Here is an 18,482-nt window from a genome sequence, read left to right as displayed (position 1 = left end):
GCGCATATCCCTGCGCCTCTGAGCCCTGTGATAACCCTGAGAGCCTGTTGGACCCAAAGTCTTTTGTGAAGTCTCAACAACCCTGCAATATAAAGAAAAAGGCCAAGCCCGCCAACCGGCGATCCATAGCCGCCGCAGACACACCCCTCTCAAAGTCCCTAGCAACAAAATACAAGACAGCGAACCATACATCCGGCCCCTATGGATCAAGGCCAGCCTGTCACAACAATTCCAGCTACTCAAGCCATACCCAGCTACTCAAGCCATATCCCACGATGACTCCAAAGCAATCTCCCACAGCCAATTGGGACAAGGAACCCTGCCTTGCTCCGCTGCCAGTGCCGATTCACGGAATCTGCCCCACTGAAAATGAGATAATGCGTCAGCTAAAGCGTTATCAACCCCAGGGAGATGCACAGCGTAGATAAAAACATTCAATTGAAGGCAACGCAACACTAAATGGCAAAGAAAGCAGATTACAGGCTTCTAAGAAGCCGAGATGTGATTAATGATCTGAACCATTCCCAGGTTGTTGCAGTTAAAGAACACCTTCAGATTCCAAAAAGACTTCCCCCAAACCTCCACCACCAATATGACCGGAAAGAGCTCCAATAGAACCAGGTTCCAAATAAAACCAGCCAACCACCAAGAAGGCGGTAAATGAACCACACTCCAGCATCCCCGGAAGAAGGCCCCATAGCCCATGGAACCAGCCGCGTCTGTGAACAGCTTCAAATCAAAATTGTTCACCGGCCTGGACATCCACAGCGACCGGCCGTTAAATGAGTCCAGGAAACTGTGCCAGACATGCAAGTCTGCCCTATGATCCCTAGACAAATGAATGAAATGAGAGGGCGAGGTGACACCCCGGCACCTCTGCCGACAGCTGTCGGCAAAACATCCGACCCATCAGCATAATGCGACATGCAAAATTCAGCTTGCCCAACAAAGATTGTAAGGCATGAAGCTGGATCCCAGGATCCCCCGACATTTCAATCCAGAGGGCCAACACCTTTTCTTCAGGTAAAACGACACTCCATAGCACCAGAATTCAAAACAATGCCCAGGAAACTGATCACCGAGGCTAGGCCCTCCATCTTCTCCAGAGCCAGCAGAATCCCAAAATGCTCAGCAATGTGTTGCAGAGTTGCCAGGAGAATGGCACACACGTTGGAAGCAGGTGGTCCCATACACATAAAATCATCCAAATAATGGATGACGGAATTCACTCCAGAGACATCCAGCACCACCCATTCAGCAAAGGAGCTGAACATTTTGAACAATGCACAGGAGATGGAACACCCCATGGGAAGGCTCTGGTCCACATAATACGCACCCTACCAATGACAAACCAGCAAATTAAAGTTGTCTGGGTGAACCAGCAGCAGCCGGAACGCCGATTCAATGCCAGATTTGGCCATGAGAGCACCCCGCTCATAACGGTGTCCCTAAAAAAAACGGAGGATCGAAAGAAGTATATGACACAGTACACGACTCAGGAGCGATGGCATCATTGACCAAACCCCCTTTTGGGAAGGAAAGATGACAAATTAGCAGAAACGCATTGGGCTCCTTTTTGGGCACCACCCCCAAGGGAGAGATCACCAAATCTGTCAAAGGCGTGCTCGGAAATGGGCTGCCCATGCGGCCCAAACTCACTTCCTTACACAACTTATTTGAAACCACCATGGGATGCTGCAATGCTGAATGTAAATTCCGCGCCTTCGGCGGAATGGAAGCCTAAGAACAAGGGATTTGAAAACCCTCAGAAAATCCAGCCTCCAGCAGTGAAGCAGCTTCCCGGTCGGGTTATCTATTTAGGAAATGCTGTATCCTTTCCACCCTCACCGACGTTGTCCCTTTTACCCGCAGGTGTTTGAAGCAACATGGCATCCACAGCTGGAACATTCGTGTTTAAACCGGCAAGCCACACTGAACTTACAGGATCCCTCATTGTACTGCCAGCAGAAACCCCTGTGTTTTATGGCCGATTGCCCAGGGGATAACGAACTACTGCCCCCCCCCCCCCTGAAAAAATGAACTAGCAGCCCATGCCAGAGTCATAAGCCTCATCCAAAGGCCAATGTCCTTGCTGTCCCAGCGCAAGGACGGTCGGACGGCCCTGCGCTGTCGGAACTGTTCATCATAATGGAGCCATGCATTGCTCCCGTAAACCCTATGGGCTGCACTAATAGCGTTGTGATAACAGAAAAGCGCCGAGCAATGCTCCAGAATCTTCTCTCCGATAACACTAGCCAGAATAGCAAACGCCTGCAACCAGTTCGAGAAGGTGTGCGGGATGAGCCTAAAACGCCGCTTCTCCTCATCCTCCCGCCTGCCGTCCTCAGGCCTCGACCTGTCCAAGTTTAATTTCTCCAGAGGAAGGAGCGTGAATATCTCTATATACTTACCTTTCCAAATCTTCTCCTGGACATCCGGCTTCAAGTGCCCTCAAAACAAACATAAACCTCGCATTTGGCGGAGTCAGAGAGGTGGACCGGCTCCGAAATCCGGGCACCATCCCCCGGCGCCGCGGACTGGTCACCTGATGAAGATACAGCAGCAACAGACACTGCCACAGAAAAAACCCCACCTTTCCCTGATCACTTAGGAGAAGCCCCCGCCACCCCCCATCCTCGGCGGAGCCCACACTTGCCCTCCAACCACATCCCCGCCACTAGTAGTGATCCATGTGGAAACAGGCCCGGAGTGGTCACCACAACCTCGCTCAAAGTGCAGCAGCAAATCCCGCAAGCCGGAAAGCAAATCCTGCAAGCCATCATCTGTCCCCAATGGGGCAGTACTGCTGCCCGCTGCCTGGGGGGCAGAGGCCATACCCACATCAGAAATGAATTCAGCAGAGGCTGAAAGAGGGGGAATCCCAGCCCCCAACAAGTCCCTCAGAGCAGAACACAAAGACAAAGATGAATAAAGAACAGAAAACGCACCAGGTTGCCCAGCAGAGGTCCCATCAGCCACAAGTCGGGACTCCACCACCGTGCGGCCGATCGCTTCACCATCCGGACAGCTCACCCTTGGATTGGTCCACAGTCCTGGCTGTATCACCAGGTGATATTAAAAGAAAAATGCACAGAAAAAGAAAACTAATGCAGCCACCATGTTTAAGAATGAAAACGCTGCAATATATTCAGTGTATGCTTTAGGGTTTAAATATGCTTTAATGAGGTTTGTAAACCTGAACACAAATTGATAGATGCTTATTAATATCACAGACAAGTTGACTGGATAAGAGGTGGTTTCTACAGCTGTAGTGGCACTATCTACCAGAATACAGGGATTTTTAGTCCAGCCATGATATTTATAAAAGTTGATCCTTTGATCTAATGTTGATAGCGTCTAATATCATAGTGGTTGTAGTTGGAGACGTTTTTAGTCATTTTAAATGATTACAACCTTTCATGAACTTGAGAAGTTAATATTTAAAAACATGGTGTAATAAAGTATTTTTGGAGAATCAGTTGTTTTGTCCATATGTATATATTGTATATACATTACTATATCACATGGTTGATACCCTAAGCTTTTTTTGCAGTTCACTCTTGTTATATTTATCTTTGAAGTCTGTGTAATTCCTTAGTGTTATTTATAATCTGGTAATCATATTGGCAGTTGAAGATTTTTTTTTTTACTTTTTTTACTTCCTATTTACACGGTATATTGATGTTCTGAGATATTTGAAAAATATTGGACTTTACAGGACTATAAAGTGAGTTATGTATCCTATATTAATACAATGGAACACACTATTGAGATGGAAGCAAAAACAGAGCAAATCTCTTAATGTCTGACTTGTATCTTTGCCAAGGTGATAGCTGGGAATTTCCCATCTCTTCCCTGTGCCTAATACCCTAATTAAAAGAAAGGGTTAATTCAGCCATTCAAACAATCGAGAAGTTGTGTGCCAATGCTTCAAATCTGTCTCCAGGAATTAGAGGGTGAGGAGGTGGCTCATATTGAGAAACACTATTAGGTAAACATTACAGCGACATGGATTTTGTCCACTCAGCTCCCCTGCTCTTGTATAAAAAGCCAGAGATCTCACTCACTATTCCTCCACAAACTGAAGTCTGACAGTTTGGGGGACCTGCAGCGACCATGGCTTCTACATTACAATTTTTTCTTTGCTTGGGGTTGGCGGGTAAGTGAAAGACATCTTTTACGTGCAAAAAGATGTTATAATTTTAATCCATGTCTTTCTTTTTTTTGTTTTTGTTACAGAACAGTTTTACAGAAATTGTAAGTTTTGTAGGAGACATAACAATTTTAAATATTATCTAAATATTATATATATATATATATATATATATATATATACATATATATATATATATATATATATATATATATAACAGGTGTAGGTAGGTAGCCTATCTTGAGAGAAAAAGGTATGCCATTGATTTTTGCTCCTTCTGAAAATATATGCCGCCATGCTGTTTTATTCATGTTTTTCATGAGTCACTGAGCCAGAGCAAGTATTAAGATAAGAAATTTTGACTCTTCAGAATTTCTGACTCTCCCTTAAGAAGCACAAAATGCTGATGTACAGGATTTAAATTTTTTCATATAGGTATAACAAAGACATAAACAATAACTAAGGGATGCTATAATAAATTCTACAGACAGACATCAAAAAACAGTTTCATGGGTAAATGTAAACAGTTATGAGGTACCATTGTTTGATGCTGCTATGTACACTCTGGAATTTGGAAACTGTATTATCAGGCAATTCTTAGGTCATCAGACCTAAGCTAGGTTCACCTTTGTGCAGGTGGTTGTGCATGCGGGGATCTCACCTGTTCCTACACACACAACCACCTACAGCCAAAATACGCTGCTCTTTGACCATTCATTCTTAATGGTAGCCCACACATCTAAAAACGCAGTGCGTTTGCAGGTTCAGGAAATCACATGGTGCAAAAGCACCATGAGATTTCCCTACAGATGCGATTTTAAAAAGGTGCAGGGACCTTTTTCCTGTGTTTCCCGCCAGGTATAGCAGCTCATTCATTTGAATGGGATGCTGTGCCCACACAAATGCAAGCCGCAGCAAATGCATAGGTGTGAACCTAGCGTTAGAAAGTTTCTAGCTTTGATTGTCAGAGAAACATGCTCAGATAAAGCTATACAGTAGACCAGTGCACCCTGTCATTTTAGATCATTTAAGAACAGTGTAAAGTGCTTCTCTAAGAAATAAACCTTTTTTTCCATTTTTTTTCCTTCTGGATAGAATGGGCAACGTAAGCCCATCATTCAAGTTTTTATTGCTGTCCAAGTTCCCAGTGAGGAGATGTACCCAAAGATCTTGTAAAAGGGGATACTGGTTCTAGGGACAACAGTTTAAGGGGGAATTCTCTCATTTTGAGAGATTTCCACTAACTTCCTGTTGCGTCTCTGGGGCAAATGAAAGGAAATTTCCACAATGGTGCACAGGCAAAAAAAAATTGTCAAGTATTTTAATTCTTCCCTACTCTATCCAAAAATGTTTTGGCTAAACATTTTAAAGCAGTTCTACTCAACCTATCAAAAAATAAAAGTCAGCAGCTACAAAAACTGTAGCTGCTAACTTTTAAAAAACAGCCACTTACCTGTCCCTCGGTCCCGTGGTGTGTCCCCAGCAGCTCGTTTCACCGGCCGTCCTGTATTCCAGGAGGTCGGCATCTTCAGTGTGGGCACCCGGCTGTAATAGCTTGCAGCTTCACAGCCGGGTACCCACTGGGCATGCGCGAGTAGCGATGCACTTCATGAATGGTCCTGTAGTCTTCTGGGACCTGTCACATGTCACAAAAGACTACTGGGAGGGAGGACACCTTCTGCTTTCAATCGCCTAGGCAATCGGAACGGAAGTGGGAGCGGGTACCTGGCAAATTCGGGTACCCACTCCCCCCTGCTCCCCAAAGGTGCCAATCCTTAATGGGAAGCTGGGGGGCAGTCCTTAAAGCGGAACTTCCCCTTTTAGGTGGAGCTCCACTTTAAGATCAGTTTGAGCTTTTGCTTTTACACTCTAATAATTGTCATTGCGAATGCATGGTAAACACAATTCAACTGCATATATAATGTATCTAAAGTGGCCTTTTACTCTGACCTTTATTGAGTTTAAAGTGGCTATAAACTACAAAAAAAACTAAAATTATTAAATTGCAGAATACCAGTTCTTGGATTTGGTGGCTGCACTAGTTTTCTTTTATTGTTTCTTTCCCCTTTATTTTACCAGTTGATCCAGCCAGTAAGTTATTTCTCAACATGCTTTAACAGACCAAGGGGTGCTTGCAATGATCAGCTTTTAAAACATTTATCCCAAAAGGTAAAAAAATCTGTTGCTGTAACTACTTACTTATATATAGTGTTAGCTGGAGTTAAGCTTTAATTTGTTAGTAAAGGCCATCTAAATCTGCTATTTCATCTAATGCTTCCCTCTCCTCAGACTGACAATGCTGATAGCTAAAGGTGCCTCCTTTGCTCCTCCATCCAGAGTGGAGACACCCTAATCCAGGAAATTTGTTACTGCCTGGCCTACCAGGTCAAAATAAAAGAAAATAAGACTAAAAATAGAAAACTAGTGCAGCCACCACATTTAAGGATGGGTAAGCTGCAATATATGTTGATATTTTTTAAATACATTTTTGTTTTTGAGCTTAGTCCTTTTGCTACCATGGACATATGGGGGTGGGGTGGCCGATGTTATCTACACACTCCCTGTTGCTGTAGCAACCAAGAATGTGTGTAAATCTAACAAGCCAATTGTTGGCTTTCTTTAGTGTATTTTCTATGTTAATATTGTGCTTGATAAACCATTTCATTAATATATCGTGTGACATAAAAAATTGGAACTACCGCCATTTCATTCTTTTAGAAAATATATAATGCTTGGGGGGTTTATGTAATCTTGAGGCCTTAAATAATTTTTTAAATGAGTGCACAAACTGCTCTGGCAGTGAAAGGGTGAATACTGCTTTAAGCCCTTTCCCCATGACTTCAAAGTATTAAAGCCAAACACTGCTAGGAGGTCACATATGACAACCTTCTCCAGAGGTCAGTAATGACAATCTCCATATTACCCTCAGTGCAGGTTCTGTTTGATCCTTGTTAGCTAAAAGGACTACACACAGCAGCATATATTGCAACATTTAGCTCAAACTTCACTTCATGGCTCAGCAGTTATCACCAGAATTGGGTCATATTGACTTTGGTCTTTGAGCTTGGGCAGCATTTGGTGGTTCCAGTGGCATGCTGAATGAGCTTTGTTAGAAAGTATGGTGTAATGAGTATTCTAGGTGGTTTGTAGACAAGATTTTTATTTCTTCAAAGTAAAGTGATAGGGCATGCAGTTGTGTATTAGGTTTATGTTAGAGACAGAAATCTTGCAACTGATAAAACCACTGAACATTAACATAAAAATGAATTGCCATTCCTATTTTGCTGCTAATGAGTAATTTTCAGGCTATCTTTAAAGTACAGTCCATTTGGGGTTGAGGAAATAATAATTTTTTTTCACTGTCATAAAGTGTAGAAAATAATCAAACATACCATTTGGTGGTTGTATGCCTAATATCTTAATTTATTATGGTTGGGACCAAAAAAATTGTCAATATGATTTATCTTTCTTTCAAGGCAGGTAAATATGAAATGCTTCATCATCATCATCATCATTATTATTATTATACAGGATTTATATAGTGCCAACAGTTTGCTCAGCACTTTACAAATATAAAGAGAGACAATACAGCAATGATACAGTTCAATACAAGAGGGTTAGGAGGGCCCTGATCCTGGGAGCTTACAATTTAATAGGGAAGGGCTGGTGGAACAAAAGGCAATAACTGTGGGGGACAAACTGATAGGAGAAATAGAAGATTTGGTTATTAGATGAAGACAGGATAGGCTTCCCTGAAGAGATAGGTTTTCAGGGATCACCTAAAAGTGGACAGAGTAGGAGATGGTTGGACAGATTTGGGTAGAGAGTTCCAGAGGATGGGAGAGGCTCTGGAGAAGTCCTGGAGATGAGCATGAGAGGAAAGACAAGCAAGATAGAGGGCAGGAAGTCTTGAGAGGAGCAGAGAGGATGGTTTGGGTAATATTTGGAGACAGGATTGGTGATGTAGTTTGGGATGGAGTTGTAAATGGCTTTATATGTTATTAGTAATGTTTTGAAATGTATTCGTTGGCCAACGGGAAGCCAGTGGATGGATTGGCAGAGAGAGGTGGCAGACACGGACATGTTAGTAAGGTGGATGAGTCTGTCAGCAGCATTTGTGATAGACTGAAGAGGGGATAGCCTGCAATTTGGTAGGCTAATGAGGAGGGAGTTACAATAGTCAAGGTGAGAGCTAACAAGGGAATGAATATGTTGCTTAGTGGTTTCAATGGTTAAAAAGGGGCGTATTTTGGAGATGTTATGGAGGTGAAGTCTACAAGATTTGGACAGTGATTGGATTTGGGGCTGAAAGGACAGGTCAGAGTCCAAGATTACACATAGCACCCTGGCATGAAGGTAGGGACTGATGGTTGTATTATTGATCTCAATGGAGAAGTCAGAGGAGGGGGCATGGGCTGAATGGAATATTATGAGCTCAGTTTTGGAAAGATTCAGTTTGAGGAAGTGGTGTGATATCCATGATATGTCAGTTATTAAGTTAGTATTGCAAGAGGAGACTAAAGTAATGAGCTGAGGAGTAGATAGATAGATTTGTCTGTCATCAGCATAGAGATGGTACTGGAAGCCATGGGAATTTATCAAGTGACCAAGGGAGGAGGTGTAGATGAAGAAGAGAAGGGGTCTGAGGAGAGTCTCGAATGCTAAGAGAGTGGAGATTTATGACAAGGAGGGGATGGTCAACAGTATCAAAAGCCACAGAGAGATCTAGTAGTAAGGGTATGGAATAGTGGCTATTGGTTTTAGCAGTTAGTAAATAATTATTAAGATTTAGTAGGGCTGTTTCAGTAAAATGTAGTAAGCAAAAGCCAGACTGTAAAGGGTCAAGAAGGTTGTTGTCAGAGAAGTAGGAGCTCAGGCGATTGTAGACTAAGCGTTCTAAGAGTTTAGAGGTAAACGGGGGCAGGGAGATAGGTCTTAAGTTGTTCAGGTTGGTGGGGTCCAATGAGAGCTTTTTAAGTATGGGATGATCAGCGCATACTTTAGAGGGGAGGGGAAGGTGCCAGTAGAGAAGGAGAGATTGAGGATGTGAGTGAGGGAGCATAGGATAGAAGAAGTGAGTGACTGTAGTAGTTGTGAGGGAACAGGATCCAGAGGAAAGGTGGTAAGGTGGGATTCTGAGAATGCTTTAGTGACCTCTTTGGTATTAGCAAGGTCAAAAGAGAAAAGTGTTGAGGGTGGTTTTGTATAGAATATGCTAAGTGGGATAGATATCAGTGCAGTGGAGATGCCCACATGAATTGCATCAATCTTGTTTTTGAATGATTGGCAATCTCATGAGCAGTGAGTGAGTTACTGGGTGGTGGTGGAGAAAGTAGAAACTTAAAACTAGAGATGAGCCAATGAGGACAGGGGAGAGATTCTGTCATAGAGGTGATCAGTTGCAGAGTAGAAAAGAAAGGGATTAAAGTGGTGAAGGTGTCAGTGGATAATTGTTTGCTGCTTGGAGGGATAGGTGGTTGAAGACGAGGACACTGTGAATGTGGTGAGGCTGTGATCAGAGAGAGGAAAGGGGGTGTTGGTGAGATTGTATGGAGTGCAAAGATGGGAGAAAACAAGGTCAAGGGTATCCCATCAGAGTGAGTAGAGGACTGTGTCCATTGTGTTGGGGTAAAAGATTAGGTTAGATTGAAAGGTTGGGATGTAGCTGGGCTGGTAACATTATTGGGGATGTTAAAATCACCAAGAATGATAGTGGGTATTTCAAAGCACAAAAAGTAGGGTAGCCAGGCAGACAAGTCATCAAGAAAGCATGACACTGGTCCAGAAGGCCATCACTTTTCCAAGTTTCTATGTAAACAAAGTGCTTTTTTCAACAAGTGTTAAATAGATCCAGGGGACAGGAGGTAAGTTGGGATTCTGAGTACAATTTCGTGACCTCTTTGGCAGTAGTAAGATCAAAAAAGGAAAGTGTTGAGGGTGGTTTTGTATAGGGTATGCTAAGTGGGATAGATACTACAGTTGTGCAGTTGATATGCCCCCACGAATTGCATCATATTGATTTTTAAATGGTTTGCAATCTCATGAGCAGTGAGTGAGTTACTGGGTGAAGGTGGGGGTGGTGGTGGAGAAAGTAGAGAGTTGAAATTAGAGAAGGGATGACAAGGACTGGATAACAAGGTATTAATTTAAGTGACAAAGTAGGCTCACTAACACCCCCTCTCCTTTCTCTGATCACAACCTCATCACATTCACAGTGTTCTTGTCTTCAACCACCTATCCCTCCAAACAGCAAACAATTGCCAACAGAAACCTTCACCGCTTTAATCTCTCTCTTTTCTACTCTGCAACTGCACTCTAGTGATTGTGGTATAAATATTCATTTTAATATTTAAAATTTTTTTAAGTCACAGAGTTTTGTGTATATATATATATATATATATATACACACATACATACATACAGTTGTGCTCAAATGTGTGCATACCCTGGCAAAGATTGTGAAATTTTGGCATTGATATTGAAAATATGACTGATCATGCCAAAAAATGCTCTGTTATTGAAGGATGATGATCATATGAAGCCATTTATTATCAAATAGTTGTTTTGCTACTTTTTAAACCATAATGATAACAGAAATCACCCAAATGGCCCCGATCAAAAGTTTACATACCCTGGAATGTTTGGCCTTGGTACAGACACACAAGGTGACACACAAGGGTTAAAATGCCAAGTAGAGGTTAATGTCCCAAATCTGTGGCTTTTTAAATTGCAATTAGTGTCAGTGTATAAATAGTCAATGAGTTTGTTAGCTCTTACGTGGAAGCACTGGCTAGGCTAGATACTGAGCCATGGGGATCAGAAAAGAACTGTCAAAAGTCCTGTGTAACAAGGTAATGGAACTTTATAAAGATGGAAAATGGCATATTCAAGGCTTTGGACATTTATGTCCGTCATCACTTCCACTAAGAAGTAGAAAATTCAGGGACCTCTTGATACCAAGCCAAGTACAGGTAGACCAAGAAAGATTGCAGCCACAACTGCCAGAAGAATTGTTCGGGAAACAAAAGGAAACCCATAGGTAACCACAAGAAAAATACAGGCTGCTCTAGAAAAAGACAGTGTGGTTGTTTTTAAGGAGCACAATATGATGACACTTGAACAAAAATGAGCTGTATGATCGAGGTGCCTGAAAGAAGCCTTTACTGCATCAATAACACAAAAAGGCCTGGTTAGGCATGTCAAGGTGTTGTCAGGCATATTATAACCGGGCTTTTTTGTGGCATTGGTGCGGTAAAAGTTGCTTTCTGGCACCTTGACCAAACAGTTCATTTTTGTTCAAGTATCACCGTATTGTACTCCTTAAAAACAACCATACCATCTTTTTCCAGAGCAGCCTGTATTTCTTTTGATGGTGCCCGTGGGGTTTTCTTTGAATCCCGGACAATTCTTTTGCCAGTTATGGCTGCAATCTTTCTTGGTCTACCTGACCTTGGCTTGGTTGATAGAGATCCCCAAACTTTCCATTTCTTAATAGGTGATTTAACAGTGCAGATTGGCATATTCAAGGCTTTGGATATCTTGTTATATCCTTTCATCTTTATAAAGATCCATTACCTTGTTACCCAGGTCTTTTGACAATTCTTTTCTGGTCTCCATGGCTCAGAATCTAGCTTGCTCAGTTCAAAAGTATGAGTGATCCAAAACCTTTGTGTGTACACAAAAAGGTTAGGCTGCCACCAGTTAATCTGTTTCCTCTTAATAACTTTATTGAGTCAAATGTTTAAGGCGCACAACCTGCTAACTCCTTCCAACATATTTTGCCCCCTCCCAGGGGTTTAGTCACAGAGACTAAGCCCCAGTAGGGGGCAAAGCGCATCAGCCAAAGTTAGCAGGTGGAGTGTCTTCACTTCTTAAATAATAAAATTATTGAGAAAAAATGGATACGTGGTGTGCACCCTAACCTTTTTGTGTACTTGGATTGTGGGATGCGAGGAAACCCAGAGTTTGGCTGGCACCCATGGCTGGTGTACGTTGGCCTGAGTCATGATACTTAAGCAGAATCAGTAGAATGTGGCCAAAGCCAATGTAGTTTTCTTTACCTGAGCCATTATCATCCATTGTGTCTTCATACAGCCCTGTGCCTTGCAAATCCAGAAAATAACATCCGCTGGTGTGTGAAATCCGAGGCTGAGCTGAAAAAATGTAGAGATGTGAGCCAAACCTGTGGAAGTGATCATGCAACCCTAAGCTGTGTTTCCAAAGGCAGCACTGAAGACTGCTTCAAAGCAATTTCCGTAAGTTCATTATAAAGATTTGGTGAAAGACTTCATAAATCATGTAAATGAAAAGAAAATGAAAAAAAAAAACCCACAACAGGGGTACTAAACTAATGCCAAGAGCACTTACATTCAGTTGCTTCCACGGAATATTAGAGAGAAACTGACATTCATGTAAAACATTGTTGCTTTATAAAGGGGTCTATTTATACAGAAATGAAATTAAAGTGTTACTAAACCCACAACAGTAAAATCAGTCTGTCTATGCAGTAAGGCATGCTTGTTACACTCACTGTGGAACCTAAGGGGTTAATCCTCTGCATTGTGTAAAAATGCCATTTGATCCTGTCTTCTCTGATACTCCCCTTCTTCCATAGTCGCCAATCCATCTACTGAAAGTACAGAGCTCTAGGAGTCACTCTGCACATGCTCAGCTTGGTGTGTATTGCTAGAGCTTTATAAGTGTGATTCTTATGAGCTACTATGGTGTATTTAAATTATCTGATCAATTAAAATAAAAAGTGAAAATATTATCTAGTGACTGAATTAATACATATATAAATTGAAACAGTGGGTCGCCTACACTATACACATACCCATACAAATGTGTCTTTCTTTAGAAGGTAAAACGTTAGTTAAATTAGACAAGTTCACTTAAAATGATTGTAAAGGTCATTTTAAAAAATGTCTGCTCTGTGTTGTAGTATTGTATAGTGCGGTCCCTGAACCTCCTCTCCTGGGGTTCTCCACTAGCACTCAGTGCTTCTTCTCTTCTGCTTCCTATGCTGGTACACGTGCAGGCTTGATCCTGAACCGAACTGTGTTTGTCTATTGACACACACAATGAGGTGTGCAGCTCGGCCCCACCCCTGTGCCCTTTTCACAGGAATTGACTGATAGCAGCAGGAGCCAATGGCTCCCGCTGCTCCAACAGAGTCCAGTGAAGAGGGAGAGAAAGCAGTGCTGCTGCTCTTGGGCACAGTGCTGGATCAAGATCGACCTTATGTAAGTATTTAGGGGGGTTAGGGGGAAGCTGCACTTAATTCATTGAGGTAAAAAAAACCTGAAGCCTTCCACTTTAAAGGGTTAGTGAAAACATACTGTATATCAAGTTTACTAAAGCTGGCCATAGATGGATCGAAATGCAGTTGTTCCTATTCATAAAAAGTCAATCTAAAGATTGACTTTTCATGAACGGGCTCTTTGGAAAATTTTGCTGTGCTGATCAGTGTATTTTGACAGCAGAGGAGTCGCACTGTCAGGATACATTGACACAATGGGGAGGATTAAACTTTTCAGTCTCAGGGAATATAAGAAGACACAGGGTCACTCAAGGAAATTGGAGGAGAAGCGGTTTAACTTTAAACTGTGTAGGGTTTTTTTCACTGTCAGAGCAGGAGGATGTGTAACTCCCTTCCACAATCGGTGGTGTCAGCAGAAAGTATTGATAGTTTAAAAAACTCTTAGATGGGCATCTTAGCGAACACAATATAAAGGGATATGGAATATGATTTTTGACATGAGCACACACACAAACACCTACATAGGTTGAACTGGAAGGAGTGGTGACTTTATTCAACCTTGGCAACTACATAACTCTTTGAATGTGTGTGTACCTTAAAGCAACCAAACATCAGCATATTCATTTGATATTTAAAGTGATACTAAACTTTATATTAAAAAAGAAACAAAAAAAACACATAGTGCTGTAGAGTTAAGCACCTATTTTGTTAGCAGGTCAATTTTTCTTTTAGCTCTGTGGCTGCTCTCCAGTCTTCTTTTGCAAAATGATTCATAAGTGTATTCAATATGCTCATGTGGCACTTTCACCAGATAGCTTAAAGATGTTGTAAACCCTCACATATACCCAGTGAAGTGACTGGCCTCATATGATACTTATAGATTAAATAAATCATCCTACATAAATTGCACATAAGTTGCACTTGAATGAAAGTTCATAAATAAGGGGTCGGAGAGCTGAAGTTACACTCTGCAGAGTTCAGTGAGGAGAGTTCTGAGAGCTAATTGGAGGGAAGGACACCCCTTCCATACAGCTCACAGGAACAGAGCTGAGGCTGTCAATCTGCTGGAGCTGCTAGTGTCAGGAAAACTTCCTCATGCTGATAGCAGAGGAACAAAGCAGCAGACAGGAATGACACTTATTGCTCTTAATTGAGACAAGTACACACTATATAGAGATATGCTTTGTTCACATTTCATGTTTGGGGTTTACATCCACTTTAACTTCCTTATACTGCACCAATTTGGAAGGGTACACCTGGGAGACCTTAAAGGTCATGGCACTTAACCTCTCTGGCGGTATTCCCGAGTGTAGCTCGGGGTAAAGTTTCAGCACCTCAAGAAGTAACCCCGCGCTACACTCAGGAATACCCTGCAGCGCTACTCCAGGATCTCTTCTTCACTTACCTTTTCCTTCGCTCCCGCGATTTCCCCCCTGCAGTGTCCCCTATAATGTCCTCTGGCCGATGCCGGCATCTGTCTCCTGGGTTCCGTTTCCTGCGACGCCGGGATGTACGGGGGATGGAACTGGCGGGAAATTTGAAAGTTGTAAAAGTGACATTCACTAAATTCAATAAAATCACATAGTAAAACATTACTGTATCAAACCATTTCACATACATTTTGTCCCGAGTGCTTTGTCCTGTGCCCTGCCTGCATTTTTACTGTTTTTTCTGCCTGGAAACAGAAACGTCCATGGCATCCAAAAAGCGTCCCTTTAGGTCAAAAGCGGTTTTAAACCAGCTAGAGAACAGCGATAGTAAATTAGAACCACTTGCAGAATTGAGTGATAATGATTTGTGGGGAAATTCGTCATCAGACACTGAAAACGATTTTGCGACTTTGCTCAGTGATGTGCGAACTTGGCGCTATATTTCAAATTTCAGTGTTTTTGGTTTGATTATAATAGTTTATTAAATGTATTATTATTATATTATTATTTTTTGTGATTATATATTAAATTATAATTTATGATTTTGTGTTTCAAATTTTAACATACCCGGGATGTTTACTAGTCTCTTGTTCAGACAGATTTCAGTGAGTTATTCCTAAAAATTACAGGCCTACAATAAAAAAACAACATATTTCCATGCAAACAAAATTTACCGCTTTTAGCACAGAAATATAGACATAATCAGACCGTTAGGGAGGCTACAGTGGTTGTAAAAAAATGGGGAAAACCAGTAAATGTTATCCTCATGGAAACTATCACAGTTCTCTGCCTTCCTAATATAGCCTTACCCACAGTGCCCCTCACATAGCATTTAAAGTGGAATTGAATCTGAGAAAACAAACATTGACAGATAGGATTGTTATGACAGAAGAGACTATATTGGTCTCTTCTGTCATAAGTGCTTCTCCCTGAGTTAATGCCTAGGGCGGCATTTTTCAGAGGGGTAGCATTGCCCCCCCCGGGAGAAGGGAAAGAAGAAGGGACACATGCGGCATGGGGACTAGGTGGGATCCGAGAGAGGCTGCGGGCTGCTTGATGGAGAGCCCGACTCTCATTCCCGGGGATATCCAGAGTTGTGAAGGTAAGCGTTTTCTCTCTCTCGACAGGGGGGAGTGTGTGGTGACCAGTGTATGGGGGGCAGTGGTAGTGGAAAGCTCTCTCGGGTGGGGAGGCAGGGATGTTTCTGCTTAATGTCAGGCTCTCTCCAGTGGGGGGTGGGTGTTGATCGGTGTTAGGCTCTTTCTGCCAAAGGGGAGGTTGGAGGTGTTGGGGGGCCAATTTCGGTGTTCCCTAGGGCAGCACAAAACTTAAATACACCACTGGCTTTGTGCCTTGATGATTTGACTCCTGTGTGCATGTGCGAGAGTGATGTCACTGCATCCCGACCAATCAAGTGGCCGAACATTTCAAACCCACAAAGAAGATTGGAAGAAAATGGAAACACATATGACCAATGGGAGTGCTGACAGCATCATGCTGGAGGGGATCTTTTGACAAGGAAGTCTGCTATAATGTGCTAATATGTGGTTCAATTTAGCACATCATGTCTATAAGCACCTAGGGGTCTATTTAAAAAAAATTGTGTTAATTCCGCCTTAACACTCCTGACTCCTGAGTTTTCCCTGACTCTTGGCTATAGGGGCATCTAGTTGCTTAAGAGGGTATTACAATGGGCCACTACTGTTCCCTTCCCCCTTACTCTACCAATACTAGTGGGCTGCAATAATCAAAAAGACCACATGCAGTATGTATTTCTAGTGGTACAATGTTTACTGCTAGGAAACAACGGATTGATTGAGATTTCAGTTGTTCTCCCCCCACGCCGGACTTTCCATGGACTCTGTGTCTGGCCACTGCACGCTAAAAGGGGGTGGGGGGACTAGGGTAAAGTGGGAAGGGTAATTTGGAGGAGTTTTAGCTATAAGAGGGATTTGGGGGAATTTGTCCTAGGTGGGGGGATTTAAGGAAGAGGATTGGTGCTTGGTGATTTGTGTTAGGAGGAGGAATGTGGGGGGGGGGATTTGTGATAGGAGGGGGGCTGGGGGGAATTTGTACTAGGAGGGGGGATTGGGGGGAGTTTGTACTAGGAGAGGGGATTGGGGGGAGGAGAATGTGTGCTAGCAGGAAGGAATTGGGGGGTTTGTGCTAGGAGGGGGGATTTTTTCTAGGGGGGTTGTGCTAGGAGGGGGGATTTGTGCTATAAGAGGGGGAGTGGGGGATTTTTGTTAGGAGTGGGCATTGGGGGGGGGGGGGTATTCTGCTTGGAGGGGGAGATTGGTGGGGAATTAGTGCTAGGAGAGGCGATTGGGGACATTTGTGTTAGGAGTGTGCATTGGGGGGGATTCTGCTAGGAGTGGGAAATTGGGGGAGAATTAGTGCTAGGAGAGGGGATTGGAGGGATTTGTGCTAGGAGGGGGAATTGGGGGGGTTGTGCTAGAAGGGGGGATTTGGGGGATAATTTTTGTTAGAAGAGGGGATTGGGAGAAATTTGTGCTGGGAGAGGGGGATTTGGAGGGGGAGGTTGTGCTAGGAGGGAGTATTTAGGTGGGGAGAAAGGATCTGCGCTGGGAATGGTAATTTGGAGGGGGTTGTGCTAGTAGGGGGAGAGAATTTGGACTAGGGTGGAAAATTTGAGGAGAAAGAGTATATGTGCTAGGAGGGGTGAAATAGAACTACAGGCTTTTTTTTAAGGGGGAGGGGGCAAGTAGCTGGTCTTGCCTAGGGTGCAAAATAGTCTAGCACTGGCCCTGTCTACGGCAGAGGGCTGTGGTTCTATGGCCTGAAGCTACCTTTTTTGTCAGCATAACCCATTCATTGAGGACATTGCAATACATGGATTGAGGAGAAAGGGCCAAGGGAAGACAATTACACGTCTGAGTACTGAGTCTCACTTCTTTTTTCATTTTCTGCAGGTTTTTTTCCCATCCATTCTCAAACAGAAAAGAACTGGGAAGATAGAATCATATAAAATAAATTAATTGCGCAAGCTGAATAGAGGAAAATTCTGGCATATTCAGCTGTGGGGTTTGTTTGAGTCTTCCAGCCCTTGTATAATTCATATCACTATATTTAAAAACATCACGTCTTTCTAAATCTGATTATAGTTTTGGACAAGACAGGTCAGATATAAGTACAGTTAGAAGCCATTTAGGTACTGTACCACTATGATTTTATGCATTGTTTGGTTTGTCACTGAAAGTGTTTGTTTTTCAGGAAGACCTGGCGGATGCAATTTGTTTGGATAGTGGAGACATTTACAGAGGTTCCTTGAACCCTTATAATTTGGTACCAGTTGCTGCTGAAAACTATGGCACAGTGAAAGGTAACTTGATTTAACAATTGAAAAAATTATGCTAATCACACAGTCTTTTTTTTACAAGACATAACTGGAATTGGTCTTGTACTGAAGGTTATAGAGTAGAATATGCAACTGGGATTGATTTACCAAAACATGAGAGTGCAAACGCTGGTGCAACAGTGCATGGTAGCCCATTAGCTTCTAATTTTAGCTTGTTTAATTAAACTTTGCCAAGAAAAAAAACTGGAAGCTGATTGGGTACTATGCAGAGTTGCACCAGATTTTGCACTCTCTTTTTAGTAAATCAACCCCTTTGTCTTC

The 18,482-nt window shown here is 42.6% G+C and overlaps 1 protein-coding gene across 1 annotated transcript in view; it reads left to right on the top strand.

Annotated features, from left to right (window-relative positions):
- Positions 1–4,006: 4,006 nt before the first annotated feature.
- Positions 4,007–18,482, top strand: part of LOC149459184 (serotransferrin-A-like) — a 70,891-nt gene continuing 56,415 nt past the window's right edge. Inside the window, exons 1-3 of the mRNA XM_089681551.1 lie at positions 4,007–4,159; positions 12,248–12,408; positions 18,077–18,185. Coding sequence (XP_089537677.1) covers positions 4,117–4,159; positions 12,248–12,408; positions 18,077–18,185 — 313 coding nt within the window. The 5' untranslated portion in view covers positions 4,007–4,116. The remainder of the gene's footprint in view (positions 4,160–12,247; positions 12,409–18,076; positions 18,186–18,482) is intronic.

Source organism: Staurois parvus, unplaced genomic scaffold (genome assembly GCF_062004578.1).
Source record: "Staurois parvus isolate SC_StPar_1 unplaced genomic scaffold, SC_StPar_1.0 ptg000270l, whole genome shotgun sequence".
NCBI classification, from domain to species: domain Eukaryota; kingdom Metazoa; phylum Chordata; class Amphibia; order Anura; family Ranidae; genus Staurois; species Staurois parvus.
Note: the sequence above shows the minus strand (reverse complement) of the source record. Positions and strands in the feature narration are given on the sequence as shown.